This window comes from Onthophagus taurus, chromosome 7, assembly GCF_036711975.1.
Source record: "Onthophagus taurus isolate NC chromosome 7, IU_Otau_3.0, whole genome shotgun sequence".
Taxonomy (NCBI): Eukaryota; Metazoa; Arthropoda; class Insecta; order Coleoptera; family Scarabaeidae; genus Onthophagus; species Onthophagus taurus.
Window position 1 is genome coordinate 464312 of NC_091972.1, and position 22555 is coordinate 486866.

General features: G+C 29.1%; 2 protein-coding genes across 3 annotated transcripts in view; one reads left to right on the forward strand and one right to left on the reverse strand.

The window, feature by feature from the left end:
* Positions 1–21419, forward strand: LOC111420390 (uncharacterized). Its single transcript, XM_071197808.1, has 9 exons — positions 1–175; positions 233–362; positions 418–540; positions 12273–12408; positions 12465–12547; positions 12601–12813; positions 12880–13054; positions 20968–21065; positions 21129–21419. The coding sequence occupies exons 1-9, from the start codon at positions 83–85 to the stop codon at positions 21353–21355; spliced, it is 1278 nt and encodes a 425-aa protein (XP_071053909.1). The 5' UTR covers positions 1–82; the 3' UTR covers positions 21356–21419.
* The window catches only part of LOC111420389 (Cytochrome P450 49a1), an 8297-nt gene continuing 7103 nt past the window's right edge, over positions 21362–22555 (reverse strand). Inside the window, exons 6-10 of one of the 2 annotated variants that reach the window (XM_023053364.2) lie at positions 22200–22344; positions 21982–22145; positions 21852–21930; positions 21594–21800; positions 21362–21529 (exon numbers count right to left, since the gene is read on the reverse strand). In XM_023053364.2, coding sequence (XP_022909132.2) covers positions 21419–21529; positions 21594–21800; positions 21852–21930; positions 21982–22145; positions 22200–22344 — 706 coding nt within the window. In that variant the 3' untranslated portion in view covers positions 21362–21418. Of the gene's footprint in view, positions 21530–21593; positions 21801–21839; positions 21931–21981; positions 22146–22199; positions 22345–22555 lie in introns of those variants that run through there. The other variant, XM_023053365.2, reaches the window with a different exon arrangement.

A 22555-nucleotide genomic window follows, 5' to 3' on the forward strand; every position in this document is an offset into this window, starting at 1 on the left:
AATCTAATCATTTTCAACTAAAACGATTGCATACAATTTCTATTTATTTATCCAATTTCTATTTGAACTAAATGAAAGTAAAATGACACGCGTAAGTTTTTATTTTCTTTTCGCGTTAATAATAACCGTGTATAGTGCGGACGAAAATACTCTATGTACCAAAGATTATTGCAGCGTAAGAACAAACAAACAAATTTTATTTCAACCCATACATTTTTTTTAATAATTATAGAAACAGGATTGCAAAAATGCAAATAACAACGTTCCTGAAGAATGTAGAATCCAAAATGCGACACACAGCGGAATTTTCCTCCCATATCCGGGACCGTGTAATTGTTGTGATTATTGTTTGAAAAATTTGGGTAAATACAAAAGCGGTTATTGTAATTTAATTTGATGCGTTATTTTAATTGTTAGCTGAAGGAGATGATTGCACGGTAGGCGATGTTGGACTATCTCCGAGTGGTTCAGTTTGTGGCAACGCATTGACTTGTGAAGAATTAGTAGAAAAAGAACCGGAAGGAACTTGTCAATTAATATGTGAGTTATCTTATTTATTAAAGTTGATAAGAATAACGTTAATAATGATAACGTTTCATTCTTGATAACTTTACTTTTTTTGTGATTCACCGTTTTGTCGCATCATTAACATGATAATGCGAAGCGAATTGTCTGAACTATCAAAAACAACAAACTTGCAACATCGCAAATTTTATCAAAACTTCAAATATTGTTTTCTCAAAAACTAAAAGCGATTTTTCAAAACGTGTTGGTTCATTGGAAAGAGGACACTTTTATTAACATTTTGGGAAATTTTCATACTCGTATTCCAAGAAATGGATTTTATACGAATTTTTAAAACTTAATCGGCGAAAATTGCAAAATTCGAAAAAATTGTCGATTATTTCAAAAATTTATTTCTCAAGAACTAAAAGTGATTTTTCAAAACGGCTTTTGGCATTAAAAAGAGGATACTATAATTAATAATTGGTGATATTTCCACAAGGATCCGTCAAGAAATTAATTTTATAGCGAATTTTGAAAGTTATCGATGAAAATTGCAACATCGAAAATTTTATCAAAACTTCAAATACTGTTTTCTCAAAAACTAAAAGTTATTTTTCAAAACGTGTTGGTTCATTGGGAAGAGGACACGTTTATTAACATCTTGGGAAATTTTCATACTCATATTCCAAGAAATGGATTTTATACGAATTTTTAAAACTTAATCGGCGAAAATTGAAAAACTCAAAAAAATTGTCGATTATTTCAAAAATTTATTTCTCAAGAACTAAAAGTGATTTTTCAAAACGGCTTTTTGCATTAAAAAGAGGATACTATAATTAATAATTGGTGATATTTCCACAAGGATCCGTCAAGAAATTAATTTTATAGCGAATTTTGAAAGTTATCGATGAAAATTGCAACATCGAAAATTTGATCAAAACTTCAAATATTGTTTTCTCAAAAACTAAAAGTTATTTTTCAAAATGTGTTAGTTCATCGGAAAGAGGACACTTTCATTAACATCTTGGGAAATTTTCATACTCATATTCCAAGAAATGGATTTTATACGAATTTTTAAAACTTACTTAGCGAAAATTGAAAAACTCGAAAAAATTGTCGATTATTTCAAAAATTTATTTCTCAAGAACTAAAAGTGATTTTTCAAACCGGCTTTTTGCATTAAAAAGAGGATACTATAATTAATAATTAGGGGTATTTCCACAAGGATCTTTAAAGAAATGAATTTTATAGCGAATTTTGAAAATTGTCGATGAAAATTGCAACATCGAAAATTTTATCAAAACTTCAAATATTGTTTTCTCAAAAACTAAAAGTTATTTTTCAAAACGTGTTGGTTCATTGGGAAGAGGACACGTTTATTAACATCTTGGGAAATTTTCATACTCATATTCCAAGAAATGGATTTTATACGAATTTTTAAAACTTAATCGGCGAAAATTGAAAAACTCGAAAAAATTGTCGATTATTTCAAAAATTTATTTCTCAAAAACTAAAAGTGATTTTTCAAAACGGCTTTTTGCATTAAAGAGAGGATACTATAATTAATAATTGGTGATATTTCCACAAGGATCCGTCAAGAAATTAATTTTATAGCGAATTTTTAAAGTTATCGATGAAAATTGCAAGATCGAAAATTTGATCAAAACTTCAAATATTGTTTTTTCAAAAACTAAAAGTTAGTTTTCAAAATGTGTTGGTTCATTGGAAAGAGGACACTTTAATTAACATCTTGGGAAATTTTCATACTCATATTCCAAGAAATTGATTTTATACGAATTTTTAAAACTTAATCGGCGAAAATTGAAAAATTCGAAAAAATTGTCGATTATTTCAAAAATTTATTTCTCAAAAACTAAAAGTGATTTTTCAAAACGGCTTTTTGCATTAAAAAGAGGATACTATAATTAATAATTGGTGATATTTCCACAAGGATCCGTCAAGAAATTAATTTTATAGCGAATTTTGAAAGTTATCGATGAAAATTGCAACATCGAAAATTTGATCAAAACTTCAAATATTGTTTTCTCAAAAACTAAAAGTTATTTTTCAAAATGTGTTAGTTCATCGGAAAGAGGACACTTTCATTAACATCTTGGGAAATTTTCATACTCATATTCCAAGAAATGGATTTTATACGAATTTTTAAAACTTACTTAGCGAAAATTGAAAAACTCGAAAAAATTGTCGATTATTTCAAAAATTTATTTCTCAAGAACTAAAAGTGATTTTTCAAACCGGCTTTTTGCATTAAAAAGAGGATACTATAATTAATAATTAGGGGTATTTCCACAAGGATCTTTAAAGAAATGAATTTTATAGCGAATTTTGAAAATTGTCGATGAAAATTGCAACATCGAAAATTTTATCAAAACTTCAAATATTGTTTTCTCAAAAACTAAAAGTTATTTTTCAAAACGTGTTGGTTCATTGGGAAGAGGACACGTTTATTAACATCTTGGGAAATTTTCATACTCATATTCCAAGAAATGGATTTTATACGAATTTTTAAAACTTAATCGGCGAAAATTGAAAAACTCGAAAAAATTGTCGATTATTTCAAAAATTTATTTCTCAAAAACTAAAAGTGATTTTTCAAAACGGCTTTTTGCATTAAAGAGAGGATACTATAATTAATAATTGGTGATATTTCCACAAGGATCCGTCAAGAAATTAATTTTATAGCGAATTTTTAAAGTTATCGATGAAAATTGCAAGATCGAAAATTTGATCAAAACTTCAAATATTGTTTTTTCAAAAACTAAAAGTTAGTTTTCAAAATGTGTTGGTTCATTGGAAAGAGGACACTTTAATTAACATCTTGGGAAATTTTCATACTCATATTCCAAGAAATTGATTTTATACGAATTTTTAAAACTTAATCGGCGAAAATTGAAAAATTCGAAAAAATTGTCGATTATTTCAAAAATTTATTTCTCAAAAACTAAAAGTGATTTTTCAAAACGGCTTTTTGCATTAAAAAGAGGATACTATAATTAATAATTGGTGATATTTCCACAAGGATCCGTCAAGAAATTAATTTTATAGCGAATTTTGAAAGTTATCGATGAAAATTGCAACATCGAAAATTTGATCAAAACTTCAAATATTGTTTTCTCAAAAACTAAAAGTTATTTTTCAAAATGTGTTAGTTCATCGGAAAGAGGACACTTTCATTAACATCTTGGGACATTTTTATACTCATATTCCAAGAAATGGATTTTATATGAATTTTTAAAACTTAATCGACGAAAATTGAAAAATTCGAAAAAATTGTGAATCATTTCAAAAATTTATTTTTTAAAAACTAAAAGTTATTTTTCAAAACGTTTTGGTTCATTGGAAAGAGGACACGTTTATTAACACTTTGGGACATTTTCATACTCCTATTCCAAGAAATGGATTTTATACGAAATTTTAAAAATTAATTGGCGAAAAAAGAAAAATTCAAAAAATTATCAATCATTTTAAAAATTTATTTTTCAAAAACCAAAAGCGATTTTTTAAAATGTGTTGGTTCATTGGAAAGAGGACACTTTTATTAACATTTTGGGAAATTTTCATACTCATATTCCAAGAAATGGATTTTATACGAATTTTTAAAACTTAATCGGCGAAAATTGAAAAATTCGAAAAAATTGTCGATTATTTCAAAAATTTATTTCTCAAAAACTAAAAGTGATTTTTCAAAACGGCTTTTTGCATTAAAAAGAGGATACTATAATTAATAATTGGTGATATTTCCACAAGGATCCTTCAAGAAATTAATTTTATAGTGAATTTTGAAAGTTATCGATGAAAATTGCAACATCGAAAATTTTATCAAAACTTTAAATATTGTTTTCTCAAAAACTAAAAGTTATTTTTCAAAATGTGTTAGTTCATCGGAAAGAGGACACTTTCATTAACATCTTGGGAAATTTTTATACTCATATTCCAAGAAATGGATTTTATACGAATTTTTAAAACTTAATCGACGAAAATTGAAAAATTCGAAAAAATTGTGAATCATTTCAAAAATTTATTTTTTAAAAACTAAAAGTTATTTTTCAAAACGTTTTGGTTCATTGGAAAGAGGACACGTTTATTAACACTTTGGGACATTTTCATACTCCTATTCCAAGAAATGGATTTTATACGAAATTTTAAAAATTAATTGGCGAAAATTGAAAAATTCAAAAAATTATCAATCATTTTAAAAATTTATTTTTCAAAAACCAAAAGCGATTTTATAAAACGTGTTGGTTCATTGGAAAGAGGACACTTTTATTAACACTTTGGGACATTTTCATACTCATATTCCAAGAAATGGATTTTATACGTATTTTTAAACCTTAATCGGCTAAAATTGAAAAATTCGAAAAAATTGTCGATTATTTCAAAAATTTATTTCTCAAGAACTAAAAGTGATTTTTCAAAACGGCTTTTTGCATTAAAAAGAGGATACTATAATTAATAATTGGTGATATTTCCACAAGGATGCTTTAAGAAATTAATTTTATAGCGAATATTGAAAGTTATCCATGAAAATTGCAACATCGAAAATTTTATCAAAACTTCAAATATTGTTTTCTCAAAAACTAAAAGTTATTTTTCAAAATGTGTTAGTTCATTGGAAAGAGGACACTTTAATTAACATCTTGGGAAATTTTCATACTCATATTCCAAGAAATGGATTTTATACGAATTTTTAAAACTTACTTAGCGAAAATTGAAAAACTCGAAAAAATTGTCGATTATTTCAAAAATTTATTTCTCAAGAACTAAAAGTGATTTTTCAAACCGGCTTTTTGCATTAAAAAGAGGATACTATAATTAATAATTAGGGGTATTTCCACAAGGATCTTTAAAGAAATGAATTTTATAGCGAATTTTGAAAATTGTCGATGAAAATTGCAACATCGAAAATTTTATCAAAACTTCAAATATTGTTTTCTCAAAAACTAAAAGTTATTTTTCAAAACGTGTTGGTTCATTGGGAAGAGGACACGTTTATTAACATCTTGGGAAATTTTCATACTCATATTCCAAGAAATGGATTTTATACGAATTTTTAAAACTTAATCGGCGAAAATTGAAAAACTCGAAAAAATTGTCGATTATTTCAAAAATTTATTTCTCAAAAACTAAAAGTGATTTTTCAAAACGGCTTTTTGCATTAAAGAGAGGATACTATAATTAATAATTGGTGATATTTCCACAAGGATCCGTCAAGAAATTAATTTTATAGCGAATTTTTAAAGTTATCGATGAAAATTGCAAGATCGAAAATTTGATCAAAACTTCAAATATTGTTTTTTCAAAAACTAAAAGTTAGTTTTCAAAATGTGTTGGTTCATTGGAAAGAGGACACTTTAATTAACATCTTGGGAAATTTTCATACTCATATTCCAAGAAATTGATTTTATACGAATTTTTAAAACTTAATCGGCGAAAATTGAAAAATTCGAAAAAATTGTCGATTATTTCAAAAATTTATTTCTCAAAAACTAAAAGTGATTTTTCAAAACGGCTTTTTGCATTAAAAAGAGGATACTATAATTAATAATTGGTGATATTTCCACAAGGATCCGTCAAGAAATTAATTTTATAGCGAATTTTGAAAGTTATCGATGAAAATTGCAACATCGAAAATTTGATCAAAACTTCAAATATTGTTTTCTCAAAAACTAAAAGTTATTTTTCAAAATGTGTTAGTTCATCGGAAAGAGGACACTTTCATTAACATCTTGGGACATTTTTATACTCATATTCCAAGAAATGGATTTTATATGAATTTTTAAAACTTAATCGACGAAAATTGAAAAATTCGAAAAAATTGTGAATCATTTCAAAAATTTATTTTTTAAAAACTAAAAGTTATTTTTCAAAACGTTTTGGTTCATTGGAAAGAGGACACGTTTATTAACACTTTGGGACATTTTCATACTCCTATTCCAAGAAATGGATTTTATACGAAATTTTAAAAATTAATTGGCGAAAAAAGAAAAATTCAAAAAATTATCAATCATTTTAAAAATTTATTTTTCAAAAACCAAAAGCGATTTTTTAAAATGTGTTGGTTCATTGGAAAGAGGACACTTTTATTAACATTTTGGGAAATTTTCATACTCATATTCCAAGAAATGGATTTTATACGAATTTTTAAAACTTAATCGGCGAAAATTGAAAAATTCGAAAAAATTGTCGATTATTTCAAAAATTTATTTCTCAAAAACTAAAAGTGATTTTTCAAAACGGCTTTTTGCATTAAAAAGAGGATACTATAATTAATAATTGGTGATATTTCCACAAGGATCCTTCAAGAAATTAATTTTATAGTGAATTTTGAAAGTTATCGATGAAAATTGCAACATCGAAAATTTTATCAAAACTTTAAATATTGTTTTCTCAAAAACTAAAAGTTATTTTTCAAAATGTGTTAGTTCATCGGAAAGAGGACACTTTCATTAACATCTTGGGAAATTTTTATACTCATATTCCAAGAAATGGATTTTATACGAATTTTTAAAACTTAATCGACGAAAATTGAAAAATTCGAAAAAATTGTGAATCATTTCAAAAATTTATTTTTTAAAAACTAAAAGTTATTTTTCAAAACGTTTTGGTTCATTGGAAAGAGGACACGTTTATTAACACTTTGGGACATTTTCATACTCCTATTCCAAGAAATGGATTTTATACGAAATTTTAAAAATTAATTGGCGAAAATTGAAAAATTCAAAAAATTATCAATCATTTTAAAAATTTATTTTTCAAAAACCAAAAGCGATTTTATAAAACGTGTTGGTTCATTGGAAAGAGGACACTTTTATTAACACTTTGGGACATTTTCATACTCATATTCCAAGAAATGGATTTTATACGTATTTTTAAACCTTAATCGACTAAAATTGAAAAATTCGAAAAAATTGTCGATTATTTCAAAAATTTATTTCTCAAGAACTAAAAGTGATTTTTCAAAACGGCTTTTTGCATTAAAAAGAGGATACTATAATTAATAATTGGTGATATTTCCACAAGGATGCTTTAAGAAATTAATTTTATAGCGAATATTGAAAGTTATCCATGAAAATTGCAACATCGAAAATTTTATCAAAACTTCAAATATTGTTTTCTCAAAAACTAAAAGTTATTTTTCAAAATGTGTTAGTTCATTGGAAAGAGGACACTTTAATTAACATCTTGGGAAATTTTCATACTCATATTCCAAGAAATGGATTTTATACGAATTTTTAAAACTTACTTAGCGAAAATTGAAAAACTCGAAAAAATTGTCGATTATTTCAAAAATTTATTTCTCAAGAACTAAAAGTGATTTTTCAAACCGGCTTTTTGCATTAAAAAGAGGATACTATAATTAATAATTAGGGGTATTTCCACAAGGATCTTTAAAGAAATGAATTTTATAGCGAATTTTGAAAATTGTCGATGAAAATTGCAACATCGAAAATTTTATCAAAACTTCAAATATTGTTTTCTCAAAAACTAAAAGTTATTTTTCAAAACGTGTTGGTTCATTGGGAAGAGGACACGTTTATTAACATCTTGGGAAATTTTCATACTCATATTCCAAGAAATGGATTTTATACGAATTTTTAAAACTTAATCGGCGAAAATTGAAAAACTCGAAAAAATTGTCGATTATTTCAAAAATTTATTTCTCAAAAACTAAAAGTGATTTTTCAAAACGGCTTTTTGCATTAAAGAGAGGATACTATAATTAATAATTGGTGATATTTCCACAAGGATCCGTCAAGAAATTAATTTTATAGCGAATTTTTAAAGTTATCGATGAAAATTGCAAGATCGAAAATTTGATCAAAACTTCAAATATTGTTTTTTCAAAAACTAAAAGTTAGTTTTCAAAATGTGTTGGTTCATTGGAAAGAGGACACTTTAATTAACATCTTGGGAAATTTTCATACTCATATTCCAAGAAATTGATTTTATACGAATTTTTAAAACTTAATCGGCGAAAATTGAAAAATTCGAAAAAATTGTCGATTATTTCAAAAATTTATTTCTCAAAAACTAAAAGTGATTTTTCAAAACGGCTTTTTGCATTAAAAAGAGGATACTATAATTAATAATTGGTGATATTTCCACAAGGATCCGTCAAGAAATTAATTTTATAGCGAATTTTGAAAGTTATCGATGAAAATTGCAACATCGAAAATTTGATCAAAACTTCAAATATTGTTTTCTCAAAAACTAAAAGTTATTTTTCAAAATGTGTTAGTTCATCGGAAAGAGGACACTTTCATTAACATCTTGGGACATTTTTATACTCATATTCCAAGAAATGGATTTTATATGAATTTTTAAAACTTAATCGACGAAAATTGAAAAATTCGAAAAAATTGTGAATCATTTCAAAAATTTATTTTTTAAAAACTAAAAGTTATTTTTCAAAACGTTTTGGTTCATTGGAAAGAGGACACGTTTATTAACACTTTGGGACATTTTCATACTCCTATTCCAAGAAATGGATTTTATACGAAATTTTAAAAATTAATTGGCGAAAAAAGAAAAATTCAAAAAATTATCAATCATTTTAAAAATTTATTTTTCAAAAACCAAAAGCGATTTTTTAAAATGTGTTGGTTCATTGGAAAGAGGACACTTTTATTAACATTTTGGGAAATTTTCATACTCATATTCCAAGAAATGGATTTTATACGAATTTTTAAAACTTAATCGGCGAAAATTGAAAAATTCGAAAAAATTGTCGATTATTTCAAAAATTTATTTCTCAAAAACTAAAAGTGATTTTTCAAAACGGCTTTTTGCATTAAAAAGAGGATACTATAATTAATAATTGGTGATATTTCCACAAGGATCCTTCAAGAAATTAATTTTATAGTGAATTTTGAAAGTTATCGATGAAAATTGCAACATCGAAAATTTTATCAAAACTTTAAATATTGTTTTCTCAAAAACTAAAAGTTATTTTTCAAAATGTGTTAGTTCATCGGAAAGAGGACACTTTCATTAACATCTTGGGAAATTTTTATACTCATATTCCAAGAAATGGATTTTATACGAATTTTTAAAACTTAATCGACGAAAATTGAAAAATTCGAAAAAATTGTGAATCATTTCAAAAATTTATTTTTTAAAAACTAAAAGTTATTTTTCAAAACGTTTTGGTTCATTGGAAAGAGGACACGTTTATTAACACTTTGGGACATTTTCATACTCCTATTCCAAGAAATGGATTTTATACGAAATTTTAAAAATTAATTGGCGAAAATTGAAAAATTCAAAAAATTATCAATCATTTTAAAAATTTATTTTTCAAAAACCAAAAGCGATTTTATAAAACGTGTTGGTTCATTGGAAAGAGGACACTTTTATTAACACTTTGGGACATTTTCATACTCATATTCCAAGAAATGGATTTTATACGTATTTTTAAACCTTAATCGGCTAAAATTGAAAAATTCGAAAAAATTGTCGATTATTTCAAAAATTTATTTCTCAAAAACTAAAAGTGATTTTTCAAAACGGCTTTTTGCATTAAAAAGAGGATACTATAATTAATAATTGGTGATATTTCCACAAGGATCCTTCAAGAAATTAATTTTATAGCGAATTTTTAAAGTTATCGATGAAAATTGCAAGATCGAAAATTTGATCAAAACTTCAAATATTGTTTTCTCAAAAACTAAAAGTTATTTTTCAAAATGTGTTGGTTCATTGGAAAGAGGACACTTTAATTAACATCTTGGGAAATTTTCATACTCATGTTCCAAGAAATTGATTTTATACGAATTTTTAAAACTTAATCGACGAAAATTGAAAAATTCGAAAAAATTGTTAATCATTTCAAAAATTTATTTTTTAAAAACTAAAAGTTATTTTTCAAAACGTTTTGGTTCATCGGAAAGAGGACACGTTTATTAACACTTTGGGACATTTTCATACTCATATTCCAAGAAATAGATTTTATACATATTTTTAAACCTTAATCGGCGAAAATTGAAAAATTCAAAAAATTATCAATCATTTTAAAAATTTATTTCTCAAAAACTAAAAGTGATTTTTCAAAACGGCTTTTTGCATTAAGAAGAGGATACTATAATTAATAATTGGTGATATTTCCACATGGATCCTTCAAGAAATTAATTTTATAGCGAATTTTTAAAGTTATCGATGAAAATTGCAAGATCGAAAATTTGATCAAAACTTCAAATATTGTTTTCTCAAAAACTAAAAGTTATTTTTCAAAATGTGTTGGTTTATTGGAAAGAGGACACTTTAATTAACATCTTGGGAAATTTTCATACTCATATTCCAAGAAATGGATTTTATACGAATTTTTAAAACTTAATCGGCGAAAATTGAAAAATTCGAAAAAATTGTCAATCATTTCAAAAATTTATTTCTCAAAAACTAGAAGCAATTTTTTAAAACGGCTTGTTGCATTAAAAAGAGGATACTATAATTAATAATTGGTGATATTTCCACAAGGATCCTTCAAGAAATTAAATTTATAGCAAATTTTGAGAGTTATCGATTAAAAATTGCAACATCGAAAATTTGATCAAAACGTCAAATATTGTTTTCTCAAAAACTAAAAGTTATTTTTCAAAACGTGTTGGTTCATTGGAAAAAGGACACTCTTATTAACACTTTGGGATATTTTCATACTCATATTCCAAGAAATGGATTTTATACGAATTTTTGAAAGTTAATCGGCGAAAATTGCAAAATTCGAAAAAATTGTCGATCACTTCAAAAATTTTTTTCTCAAGAACTAAAAGCGATTTTTCAAAACGGCTTGTTGCATTAAAAAGAGGATACTATAATTAATAATTGGTGATATTTCCACAAGGATCCTTCAAGAAATTAATTTTATAGCGAATTTTGAAAGTTATCCATGAAAATTGCAACATCGAAAATTTTATCAAAACTTCAAATACTGTTTTCTCAAAAAGTACAAGTAATTTTTCAAATCGTGTTAGTTCATTAGAAAGTGGACACTTTTATTAACTCTTTGGGACATTTTCATACTCATATTCCAAAAAATGAATTTTATACGAATTTTTAAAACTTAATCGGCGAAAATTGAAAAATTCGAAAAAATTGTCAATCATTTCAAAAATTTATTTCTCAAGAACTAAAAGCGATTTTACAAAACGGCTTGTTGCATTAAAAAGAGGATACTTTAATCAATAATTGAAAGTGATAACCTCGGCAGTTTGTTAGTAATGAATGTGATGATGAATTACAAGCGAAGAGAAGAAAACTAGCCGAAACTGCAACAAGAGATTTTATATATCGTATTGGGATTGTTACAATGAGGTTACTAATGACAAACTTGATATAAATAAAGTTGTATTCAATGAAAAAAGTCCTATTAGGGTGGAACAACTTGATTATTATCTGCAGTGTCCAAAACCTAAAAGATATACTAATTCCTGTAATATCCGTTCCATCACTAATCTGTAGTTACTTCTAAGTAGGTACTTCTTTAAGTAACTTCCTTTCCCCATTTTGTTCTCTATTTGTTCTTCGCCCCATTGTCATTCCCCATCCTTTTAGCACTGTGTTTCATATTTCATATGTCTCGACTGAAAAGAGGTTGTACTTAGAGTGGCATCTTCCATTTAAATCGGATTTATTGTTGCATCTTGTAACATTACTTATATTTAAAGTTTTAATTACACTTTTGATCAATAATTTTAATTTTGATTTAATAAAAATTAACTTGGTGTCGTTAATATAAAAATTAATTTCAGCAAATACTGAATGTACCAAAGCACAATTCGCTTTCGATGAAAAAGTTAATAACGATACAATTGGCCATATGGAACTGCGTGAAATATGCGATAGGAGAGGTTTATATGGACACTACAAATGTATTCCTGGTGAAAAGTAACTTAAAAAAAAATTATTTTGACAAAACAACTTTATTTTTATTTAATTTTTAGTTGTTATTGTCGTAGTAATGAAAATAAAAGAATTTTCGGCGATATTCCGTATTCTTCAATAGCTAACCACGTTTTAAACTGCGGTAATAATACACTTTTATTCCAAAATTTTTTTTAAATTACCAACGTTTTTTAGCCTGCTCAGCGACTTATGAAGAGGTTTCAACATTTCTTGGAAGAAATTTAAAAATTGGTGAATTTTTACGTTGCCAATCAAACGGAGATTATGATACTGTGCAATGTATAGATGATGAATGTTTTTGTGTTGATGCCGTTGATGGTGCGCTTACTTATCCCTCTCAAGACACAGTAAATATCACTATGATTTCTAATGAGACATTACCATGTTGTGAGTATAAGAAATAATGTTACTAAAAATGTTTCGTTTTATTTTATTTATATTTATATTTCTTAGTTGATTATGAAATTCATAAAGAAAATTATTATAACCCTTGCGAAAAAGAATATTTAGACACTTTAGAAGCTGCTAGTATTTTTGAAGAAGAGGTCGATTACGTTGTTTTTGGAATATCACTTCCAACTTGTCAATTAGATGGATATTACGCTCCAGTTCAAAAAACCAAAGACTCGTAAGTTTAACTCATTTGCATCATAAACTGAGATATGCGCCAATTTTTCCTGGCCATTATCACCGGAAATCACGTTATCAAACGGAACTGATTAGATATTATTAATTAAGATTTAGATATTATCTTTGCCCTTAAGTCTAAAATAAATTGTAGACAACATGTTTTTTTTTTGCTGGTCGCTCGATTGAGAGTAACTTGCTTGAATATATCTTCTTTTTTAGTAAAGTTTTCGACCGAGTGAATCCTCCTTCCTATCTGAAGGAGAGATGCCCAATTGTTTCGGTTAATGATTTTTTTTCTAATCCAGTGTTGGTTCCTTCTGGTGTTCCACATGGTAGCCATCTGGGTCCTTTACTGTTTAATATATATGTTGACGACATATTTGACGTCGTTAATTATGCCCAATGTTTAATGTATTCCGACGATTTAAAACTCTTTCTCCGTATCTCCTCACCTCTTGATTGTTCTAGACTGCAATCTGACTTAAACAATCTATATGCTTTTTGCTTAAATAATCGCCCTTCATTAAACTTACCAAAGTATAATATTATTTCCTTCTCTAGGAGGGTGAACACAATCCACTACAATTATAGCGTCGCTGGCGAGAGGTTGCAACGTGCCTCATTTATTAGAGATTTGAGTGTTACATTTGATTATAAATTATTATTTGATAAACATATTAATACTGTTGTCTCCAAAGCCTTGCGTATGTTAGGATTTATTATGAGATCCACGGTAGCTTTTTCTAACATTGATGCAATTAGAAATCTCTATTTTGCCTATGTCTACAGCACACTTAACTTTTGCAGCGTCGTATTCAATCTAAATTCCTTAAATACCTTTGTTTTAAATTTTCCGTTCAATACATAGATTTCGAATCAACTTGCACTTCTTTTCGTATGGTAACAAGTGTGATGATCAACTTTTGAACAACAAATGTGATTCTCCAATGCTTGTTGGTTCTATATGTGTTCTTGTTCCTCCGAGATTACTTCGCTTTGACTTTCTATTTATGACGCCTACTCCTAGAACCAATGCCTGTCAAAACACTCTTTTATTGAGTATGGCAAGATCAGCAAATCGTGTTAACATAGATCTGTTTCAACATTCTTTCTATGCCTTTAAAAAACTGCTCTTTGCCGCAGTTGGTGTGTTGCCTCGAGCGTTCATTTGATATTTGATTTGATATACTGTAATTCTATTTGTATACAATTGGTTGTTTCTGGTACAGTGTTATTGGGTTTGACCTGTTTCTGTACCCACATGAGATAAATAAATAAATTATCCAATTATATATTAGACTAGTTAGAACTATAACTTCCTTCAGAAACAAAGTGTTCAAAATATACAACTACTTAGTGCTCAATAACAACTAAAACTAGTTTTACTTCAATAAAAATATACAATAACCTGACTCTGAATAACAACATAAATGAGCACTAGAACTAACAATAGACCTAGAACTAGAATCATTCAGGTTGAATAAAAAATACTACAATTTGAAGCTGAATACCAACTGAAACTAGAACTAACACTAGAGCTAGAACTAGAAACATTCGGATTTAGCCGTACGTCTCTCAAAACGGCTAAACCTGAATGATTCTAATTCTAGGTCTTGTGTTAATTCTAATGATAATATAAAACTAGAACCAACACTAGATCTAGAACTAGAAACATTCGGATTTGGCCGCACGTCTCTCAAGACGGCTAAACCCGAATGATTCTAGTTCTAGATCTTGTTTTAGTTCTAGTGATAGTATTAGTGTAAAACTAAAACTACCACTAGACTGAGAACTAGAAACATTCAGATTTAGCCGCACGTCCCTCAAAACGGCTAAACCCGAATGATTCTAGTTCTAGGTCTTGTGTTAGTTCTAGTGATAATATAAAACTAGAACTAACACTAGACCGAGAACTAGAATCATTCAGGTTTAGCCTCACGTCTCTCAAGACGGCTAAACCTGAATGATTCTAGTTCTCGGTCTTGTGTTAGTTCTAGTTTTGCACTAGCACTATCATTGAAACTAACACTAGACCGAGGACTAGAAATATTCGGATTTAGCCGCACGTCTCTCAAGACGGCTAAACCCGAATGATTCTGGTTCTAGGTCTTGTGTTAGTTCTAGTGATAGTGCTACTATAAAACTAGAACTAACACTAGACCTAGAACTAGAAAATATCGGGTTTAGCCGAATATTTCTAGCCCTAGGTCTAGTGTTAGTTCTAGTTTTAGTGCAATAAAAATATGCAACATAGTGATATCTTATGCTAACTAGCGCTAACTACCACTGTCACTAAAACTAACATTAGGCCTAGAAGAAGAATATAATAATAATAATAATAATGCCTTTATTAATAAGTCGCAAAAAAAAGGAAAGAAAATAATAATACACTCTTAGAAAATAGACTTATTTTCTGGACGAAGTTCAGTTTGGTTATTAACCAACTGCTCTTCCACTTAATCCAGAATATATAGAAAAAATATATATAAAGCAAAAATGAGAATGTTTTTAACAATACTAATAAACAAAACGAAAAAAACAAAATAACAAAATACGACGACATGCCAGTATAAAGCGATACATTCGTAACTCAGAATATAATATAAAAAAATCATGATGACTCAAGCAGGAGGGAGGATTTTAATTTACTCTTGAACGAAATACAGTTCAATCCTATAAGGTTCATCGGTAGATCATTGTATGTTTTAGCTATCTGGTAGGAAAAGGATCGGTGCGGAGCGCGGCTTGGTACCGTCAATACATCTTTCCTCCTTATATTAATGTTATGGACATCGCTTCTGAAAGATAGGCGTTGCAGCACGTAAGGAGGCCGCTGACATTTAATAATTTTATAATAAACGCAAGTTGCATGCAGTTTACGTCTGTTCTTCATGTTCAACCACCCAGTCTCTGCCAACTTATGACTAATATGGTCATATTTACGAAATCCGTAAATAAACCTCAGACAACCGTTCTGGAGGTTCTGGATACGACGCCCACTCGCCTCCGTTGAATTTGGACCATAAACAACGTCGCAGTGATTTAATTTGCTTAGAACCACAGCATAATTTTTAATTTTTCACTTAAGACATCCCTATGGGCATACAAGAGACGCAGGGCGCCATACCCGCCCCTCAAGCACCTGGCCACATGCTCCTCAAACCTCAACTGATGATCCAATGTGACTCCTAAAATTTTTATATCATCAGAAACAGTAAGAGGTTTGCCATCCACCACCAATTGACCGGATATCAAAGGCTTAATCGCTCTCCTTGTGACACTACCGGAAAACAGAAGAACAGAAGACTTAAATGGATTTAGCACAAGTTCATGGCGTTTCGCAACATCAGAAAATAATGCTATATCTGAGTTAAATTTTATGCAGGCATCAACCCAATTATTTGGATTAAAATTCAGCAGAAGCTGTGTATCGTCTGCATACAAGTGAATCTGCGAATGCTCAAGAACCTGGTCAAAATCAGATGTATAAGTAGAGAACAATAGTGGCCCCAAAATGGACTTCATTTGGGTTTACCCGCATGTCTCTAAAGATGGCTAAAATCTCTACGCCACCAACTAAAATAAATTTGAAGGAAAGACATTACGCAAATATTCAATTCATTTTGAGTCATTTTATTGATTTCGAGAATTATCGAAAATTGGTCGTACCAACTTAGAAACCTTCGTGAGCTCATGCACAACTACTTTGCTAAAGATCATCACATGATCAAATGCATAGTTTACGATTCTATAAAGGACATACAGACAAACATTCATTTATATATATATATAGATTCTATTATTACACACGTACATATACACCAGAGTGTTTGAATCCTCATTTTTTTCAGTTTCTTCTACTACATACTGTACATCTTTTGTGACTACATCAATAATTGTGGCTTTACATGTTGGAAGGAAGTTAGTTGTTCTTCTCTTTTATTACTGTGAGAAAATCGAGGTCTCTCTCCGACTAAAATTTGTACACTAAATTTCCCCTTTTAGAAAAAATTCAAAGAACTCATTTCCTAGCAAGTGTACACTAAATTTCACCAACTTATAGTGACTCCTAATCTTTTCAATAATGTATTAATGCCGGTTCTGGATCAGGAGCGGCTCCTTGTAATGTCACGCTCCAATGTTATAAGTATAGGGAAAGTGACCAACTTAAATCCGGGGGGCCAAAAGTTACTAGATTTAGGTTGGTATTGGAAAAGTAACTAAATCTGGTGACGTAGCGGACGCTTACCTAAAAAAAAATTTAAAATTGTAGAGTTCTGTGGGAAACCTAACTTAAAAATGTAGCCTTGAACTCAACCAACCTAAATCAAGTAACTTTTTGGCCCCCCAGATTTAAGTTGGTCACTTTCCCTATACTTATAACTTATAACATTGGAGCGTGACGTCACAAGTAGCCGCTCCTGATCCAGAACCGGCATTAATACATTATTGAAAAGATTAGGAGTCACTATAAGTAAAATATGGATGACAATATATTAATTTAACTTAATTTATGGAGAAAGTATCCGTACTTTTTTAAAAAAGTATTCGGATACATTGTAAGTATCCGGTATTCGAATACTTTCTTCCTGTATCCGACCTAGCTCTGCACTAAACCTAGAAATATTTGGGTTTAGCCGTCTTGAAAGACGCATAGCTTAACTCGAATATTTCTAGTTCGTCTTCTTAGTGATTAAAACATCCAGGAAAGAAATGGCTATACAGGGTAATTCAAATTCGACCTCCACCATTGCGATCTCAGAAACCATAAGAGATATAGAAATGGTTAAATGGGGGCAAAGTTGCGTATCTTAGAGCTCATCATTTTTCAACTAAGTTTTTGGATCTAGCCGTTTTAATTTTTAACCCTTTGTGTCCCGACGGTACTTTAAAGTACCGGTAGTTTTAAACACTCATTTTAAACTGTAGTCATCTATTCGGTGAATTTAGAGCTGTCTGTACTTTCTACTATACAAGAAAGAATCTGTATAAAAAATGACGCAATCCGCACTGCAAGGTTTTTAGGTATATTTAAACTTATTCATCCAGATGAAAGGTTAGAAGTTTAGTGTTGTTGAATTTTGTTGTTCAAAAAGGTATCTCTTTGATAAATGGTTATTAGGTGTGATTTGTTTCAATTTTCAAACATTTCTTATTTTTATCCCGAAAAAAGGTACATTTTGTGTTTGGTACGTAAAAGTACCGCCAGGATAATAACAGGTACAATATTGAGATTGAGAAATAGAAGATGACATTGTTATTACTAGTGTTAGTGGGGTACCTATGCTGGAAGATGAAGAACTAGAACAACTAAATAATGAAAATTAGGAAAGTGATAGTGAAGTAGTAGAAATACGTGGCAAAGGGCCCAACAAGAAGAACAAGGCAGAAATTGGTAGAAAATGGAGAAAACGGGAAAAACAGACTGAAATTCTAGGATATCATTATCCAGAGGGAATAATTGGTGATACTTTATAGTAATTTGTACGCCACCCAAAGGAATAAAATGCTAAACTTGAAAGAAAATATTGCCATACATTTCTTAATGAGTTATCACAGTTTGCCAAGCTATAAATACATTACTTCTGGAGTAATGCTGAAGACTTGGGGATGTATCACTTGTCATATGAACAATGACCCGTAACAGGTTTCAGGAGATTTTATCATATCTGCATATCAACGATAACATTCCAAGAATAATACGGATAAACTATACAAGATCCGCCCGTATTTTGAAATACTTAACCGTCACTTTTACAGTTATTATCATGGTACTAGGCAGTTTGCTGTGGATGAATCCATGATAGTCTTCAAAGAGAGGGGCCCATAAAAAGGGGTTATAAGCCAGGTGCTTAGCAGATAAAAAAGGGTACATATAGAAATTTGATGTGTATGAGGGAAAATCTCCTGAAACTGAAGAAAAACTTCAAACTTATGGATTAGGTGAAAGGATTGTCCTTCAACTACTGCGTTCGGTAGATCATGCAGATCAACTTCGACAAGTGTATGCAACCGACCGCTGTTCCAAGAAGTGGTGGCACAGGCTTTTCTTGGTTTTACAGAAACATGCTTCCTCAATTATATAATCAGCATCTTTTTTGACACTGTTATACGAAAATGTAAGTTTTATGTCATTAGTTTTTTCCTCAATATTTTTCTTATCCAACCGAACAATTATTATACATCATTTTAAAGAGAAAGCTTTGATCTTTAATTTAGAATAAGTCTCATTCCTTAATTTCATTAAATACGGCTTCCAGGAATTTTTAAATTGGTACCTTTTTGACATTTTTAGGTTATACAAAAATGTAAGTTTAATTTCAACATGCTTTTTCCTCTACATTTTTGTGATCCAACACAACCATTATTATACATCATTTTAAAGAGAAAGCTTTAAGCTTCCATTTAAAATAAGTTTCATTTCTTAATTTCAATAAACACGACTATGTGAAAATGTTAGTTTTTGCTCAATATGTTTTTTCTCAATATTCTATCAGATTTTTGTCGTTCTATAGATATAGGTCTGATTAAGAAGAAGTTGTGAAAATCGTTCTGCCAAAGCTAAACCCCACTCAAAATGTACTGCGTGCAATGTTTATTTATGTTGTAGTGAAAGAACTCTTTTTCTGAATGTCATAATGTGATTTAGCTAAAGCAAGTATTACTTATTTTCCAACGTAATAAAAAGTGTATTATTTTTATATTAGCAATAAAAGTTTTTGTATACTGCAACATCACTAAAATATATTTTTTGTAATTCGCTACGGTAATGGAAGCTATAACAGTACTCAAACGGGTGCTGTAATGAGACTCTTTACAGCATCCGATGCTGTAATGAGATTTTAGTAACATTTTATGGAACCAGTTCAAGTTGGTGACATTGGGTCATTAATTTTTCTAGTTGTCAATGTGACAATGTTTGTCTATGGATGTTTAAACACGTTCTTAGCATCGAATACAAGGTCCACAATGATGAGGACATTGAACACTGAGCAATTTCTCTTATTTTGGGAGGTGTACATGAAACACTTTTTTCAGGTGAATACATTTTGTGTTTTGACAGTTTCTAATTGTCAATTCAAATTTCTATTTTCAAGTGTTACGGTGTTACCAACTGCTGCATACCTATTTCCCTACATTGTCAAAATTTATTTTATTTTTGTTAAAAAAAAGGGATAAAAACGCGAATTACAAAAAATAGCATAAAAAACACGTTTCATAAGACTTAAAGCACTCATTCATTAAAAAACTCGTGGCTTCGCCACTCGTTTTTCAATTTGAATTCGTGCACTTCAAACGTGTCTTACGAAACTTATTTTTTAATATACTATTCTAATGCTTGACGGTACTCTGAAGTACCATTATCCCCCTGGAGTGGGGGGATTGCATATTTTGCTAAAATTGATTCTAAAGGCCTTTACTGAGTGTATTTTGATAGCGTTTTAATTCTGTTACAAAGTTTCAAAATTTTTGACTTCTTGGGACACAAAGGGTTAACATATGGCCGAAAAACAAAAAAAATGACTTTTTCGTTTTTTCATGAATCTGAAAAAACATTCTTAAGGCAACTTTTTATGAAAAATGTCATGACACAACTAGAAATTTTCTCCGACGTATGGTTTTCGTGAAACTATCATCAGGTTTATTCTTTTTTGTGAATAATTCAATGTTTTTTTAAATGAAATACATTGTGTGATATATCATTGAAATCAGAATTAATTATCCTATTTTTTGGTGTGAAAATCGAATTCATTTAACCGTTTCTGTATCTCTGTAGGATTCTGAGATCCCAATGATTGGGGTCGAATTTAAATTACTCTGTATAGACACTTTGTCATTTCTATGAATGATGCAAAAGGGTTAATATCACTTTTCATTAAATAATTTTTAATAATAATTTAATAATTTTAGTTATTATTGTTCAGACCCTGAAGGTAATCAATTAGAAGGTTTTAAAGTATCGCTAAATGAAAATGATTATACAGATATGGTTAAAATAATGAATTGTGGTAAGTAAACTATAAAAAAAATGTTTTTATTTGTTTTTATTGTATAAATTATTAATTTTTAAGCTTGTGCTCGCGCAAGAAGCATAACCACGGAACAAAAACCGGAATGTTTAAAAAATGGTAATTATTGCCCGATGCAATGTAGGAGAGGATTTTGTAGATGCGTCGATGAAAACGGTAATCAAATTAAAAAAGAAATTTCTATAACAAGCTCAGAGTATAATGATTATGAGTTGGAATGCGCAAATATGTCAGGATTCTCGGAGGTTCCCGAGGAGTGCATGAAATAAAATTCGTTTGTACTATATTTGTATTAAAATTAGCATTAAAGTATAATAATAAAAAAAAATATTTTATTCTCGTCTTGTAAGTTTAAATTTTAACGGATTTATAGGTGTATAAGTCGGGACAACTTTGTAAGTCATCTTTCCATAATTATATTCCACTTTGTATTTGCGAAAGATCTGAAAATAAAATTAAAACGAATAAAATTCGAATGAATGGGTGTTTAGAAGAAACAAAACAAACTTTCGCTAATAAAATATACAACTCCGCCTCGGCGAATCGTTTTCCTAAACAAGCTCTTCGCCCATAACCAAATGGTAGCGACACAAATGGATGAAATTTTTCCGCATCTTTGTTTTCTTTTAACCAACGTTCCGGGATAAATTTACTCGGCTCACTAAAATATTTCTCCAAATTACCCACCACTAAATGCGGAAAAATAACGTGAGTCTATAAAAAATCAATTACATTTATTTAATCTTAAATAACCGATTAAATTACTCCTTTTGGTACTAAATATCCATCAATAACCCTTTCCGATTGTAAACTTCTTCCGTTCCCCAAAACCACCGGTTTTAACCTACAAAAAATTCAATTTAAAAAAATTAATTAAAAAAAAGATTTAAAATACCTCAAAGTTTCTTTTACGCACGCTTTTAAATATGATAAATCGCAAGATAAATTAACAGGTTGATTCAAATTTGGGATAATATTTCTTAATTCTTCGTACAATTTTGTTTGTTTCTCTTGGTTTTGTGATAAATGATACATAGTTGAAGCTATAGTTATTGATGTCTTAAAATAAATCATAAAATAAAAATTATTAATTAATTATTTAATTTTTCTCACTGTATCAACTCCAACTAAAAAGAAATCTAACGCTAAAACCGTCGCTAATCTAGGACTACCAGTTCTTTCAACAATTCTTTTAACAATCGATGTTCTTCCTGGAACATCTTTTTGTATTGCTTCATTAATATGGTTAACACATAATCTGGAAATAATTTAAAATGAAAAATATTTTTTTCTCGTTCGTAAAAGTATGTCAAACTATTAAGTAATGAAAGAGTTTAACGTTCTAGACAGCCGATTACCTCACGATCACTTTCAATGCCAAGTTTATGCCGAGAATCTTTCTCCTCGCGTACTTTCGATTCTATTATGCTAGAGATTCGAAGGAGGCTGGCGAACGAACTTGTTACATG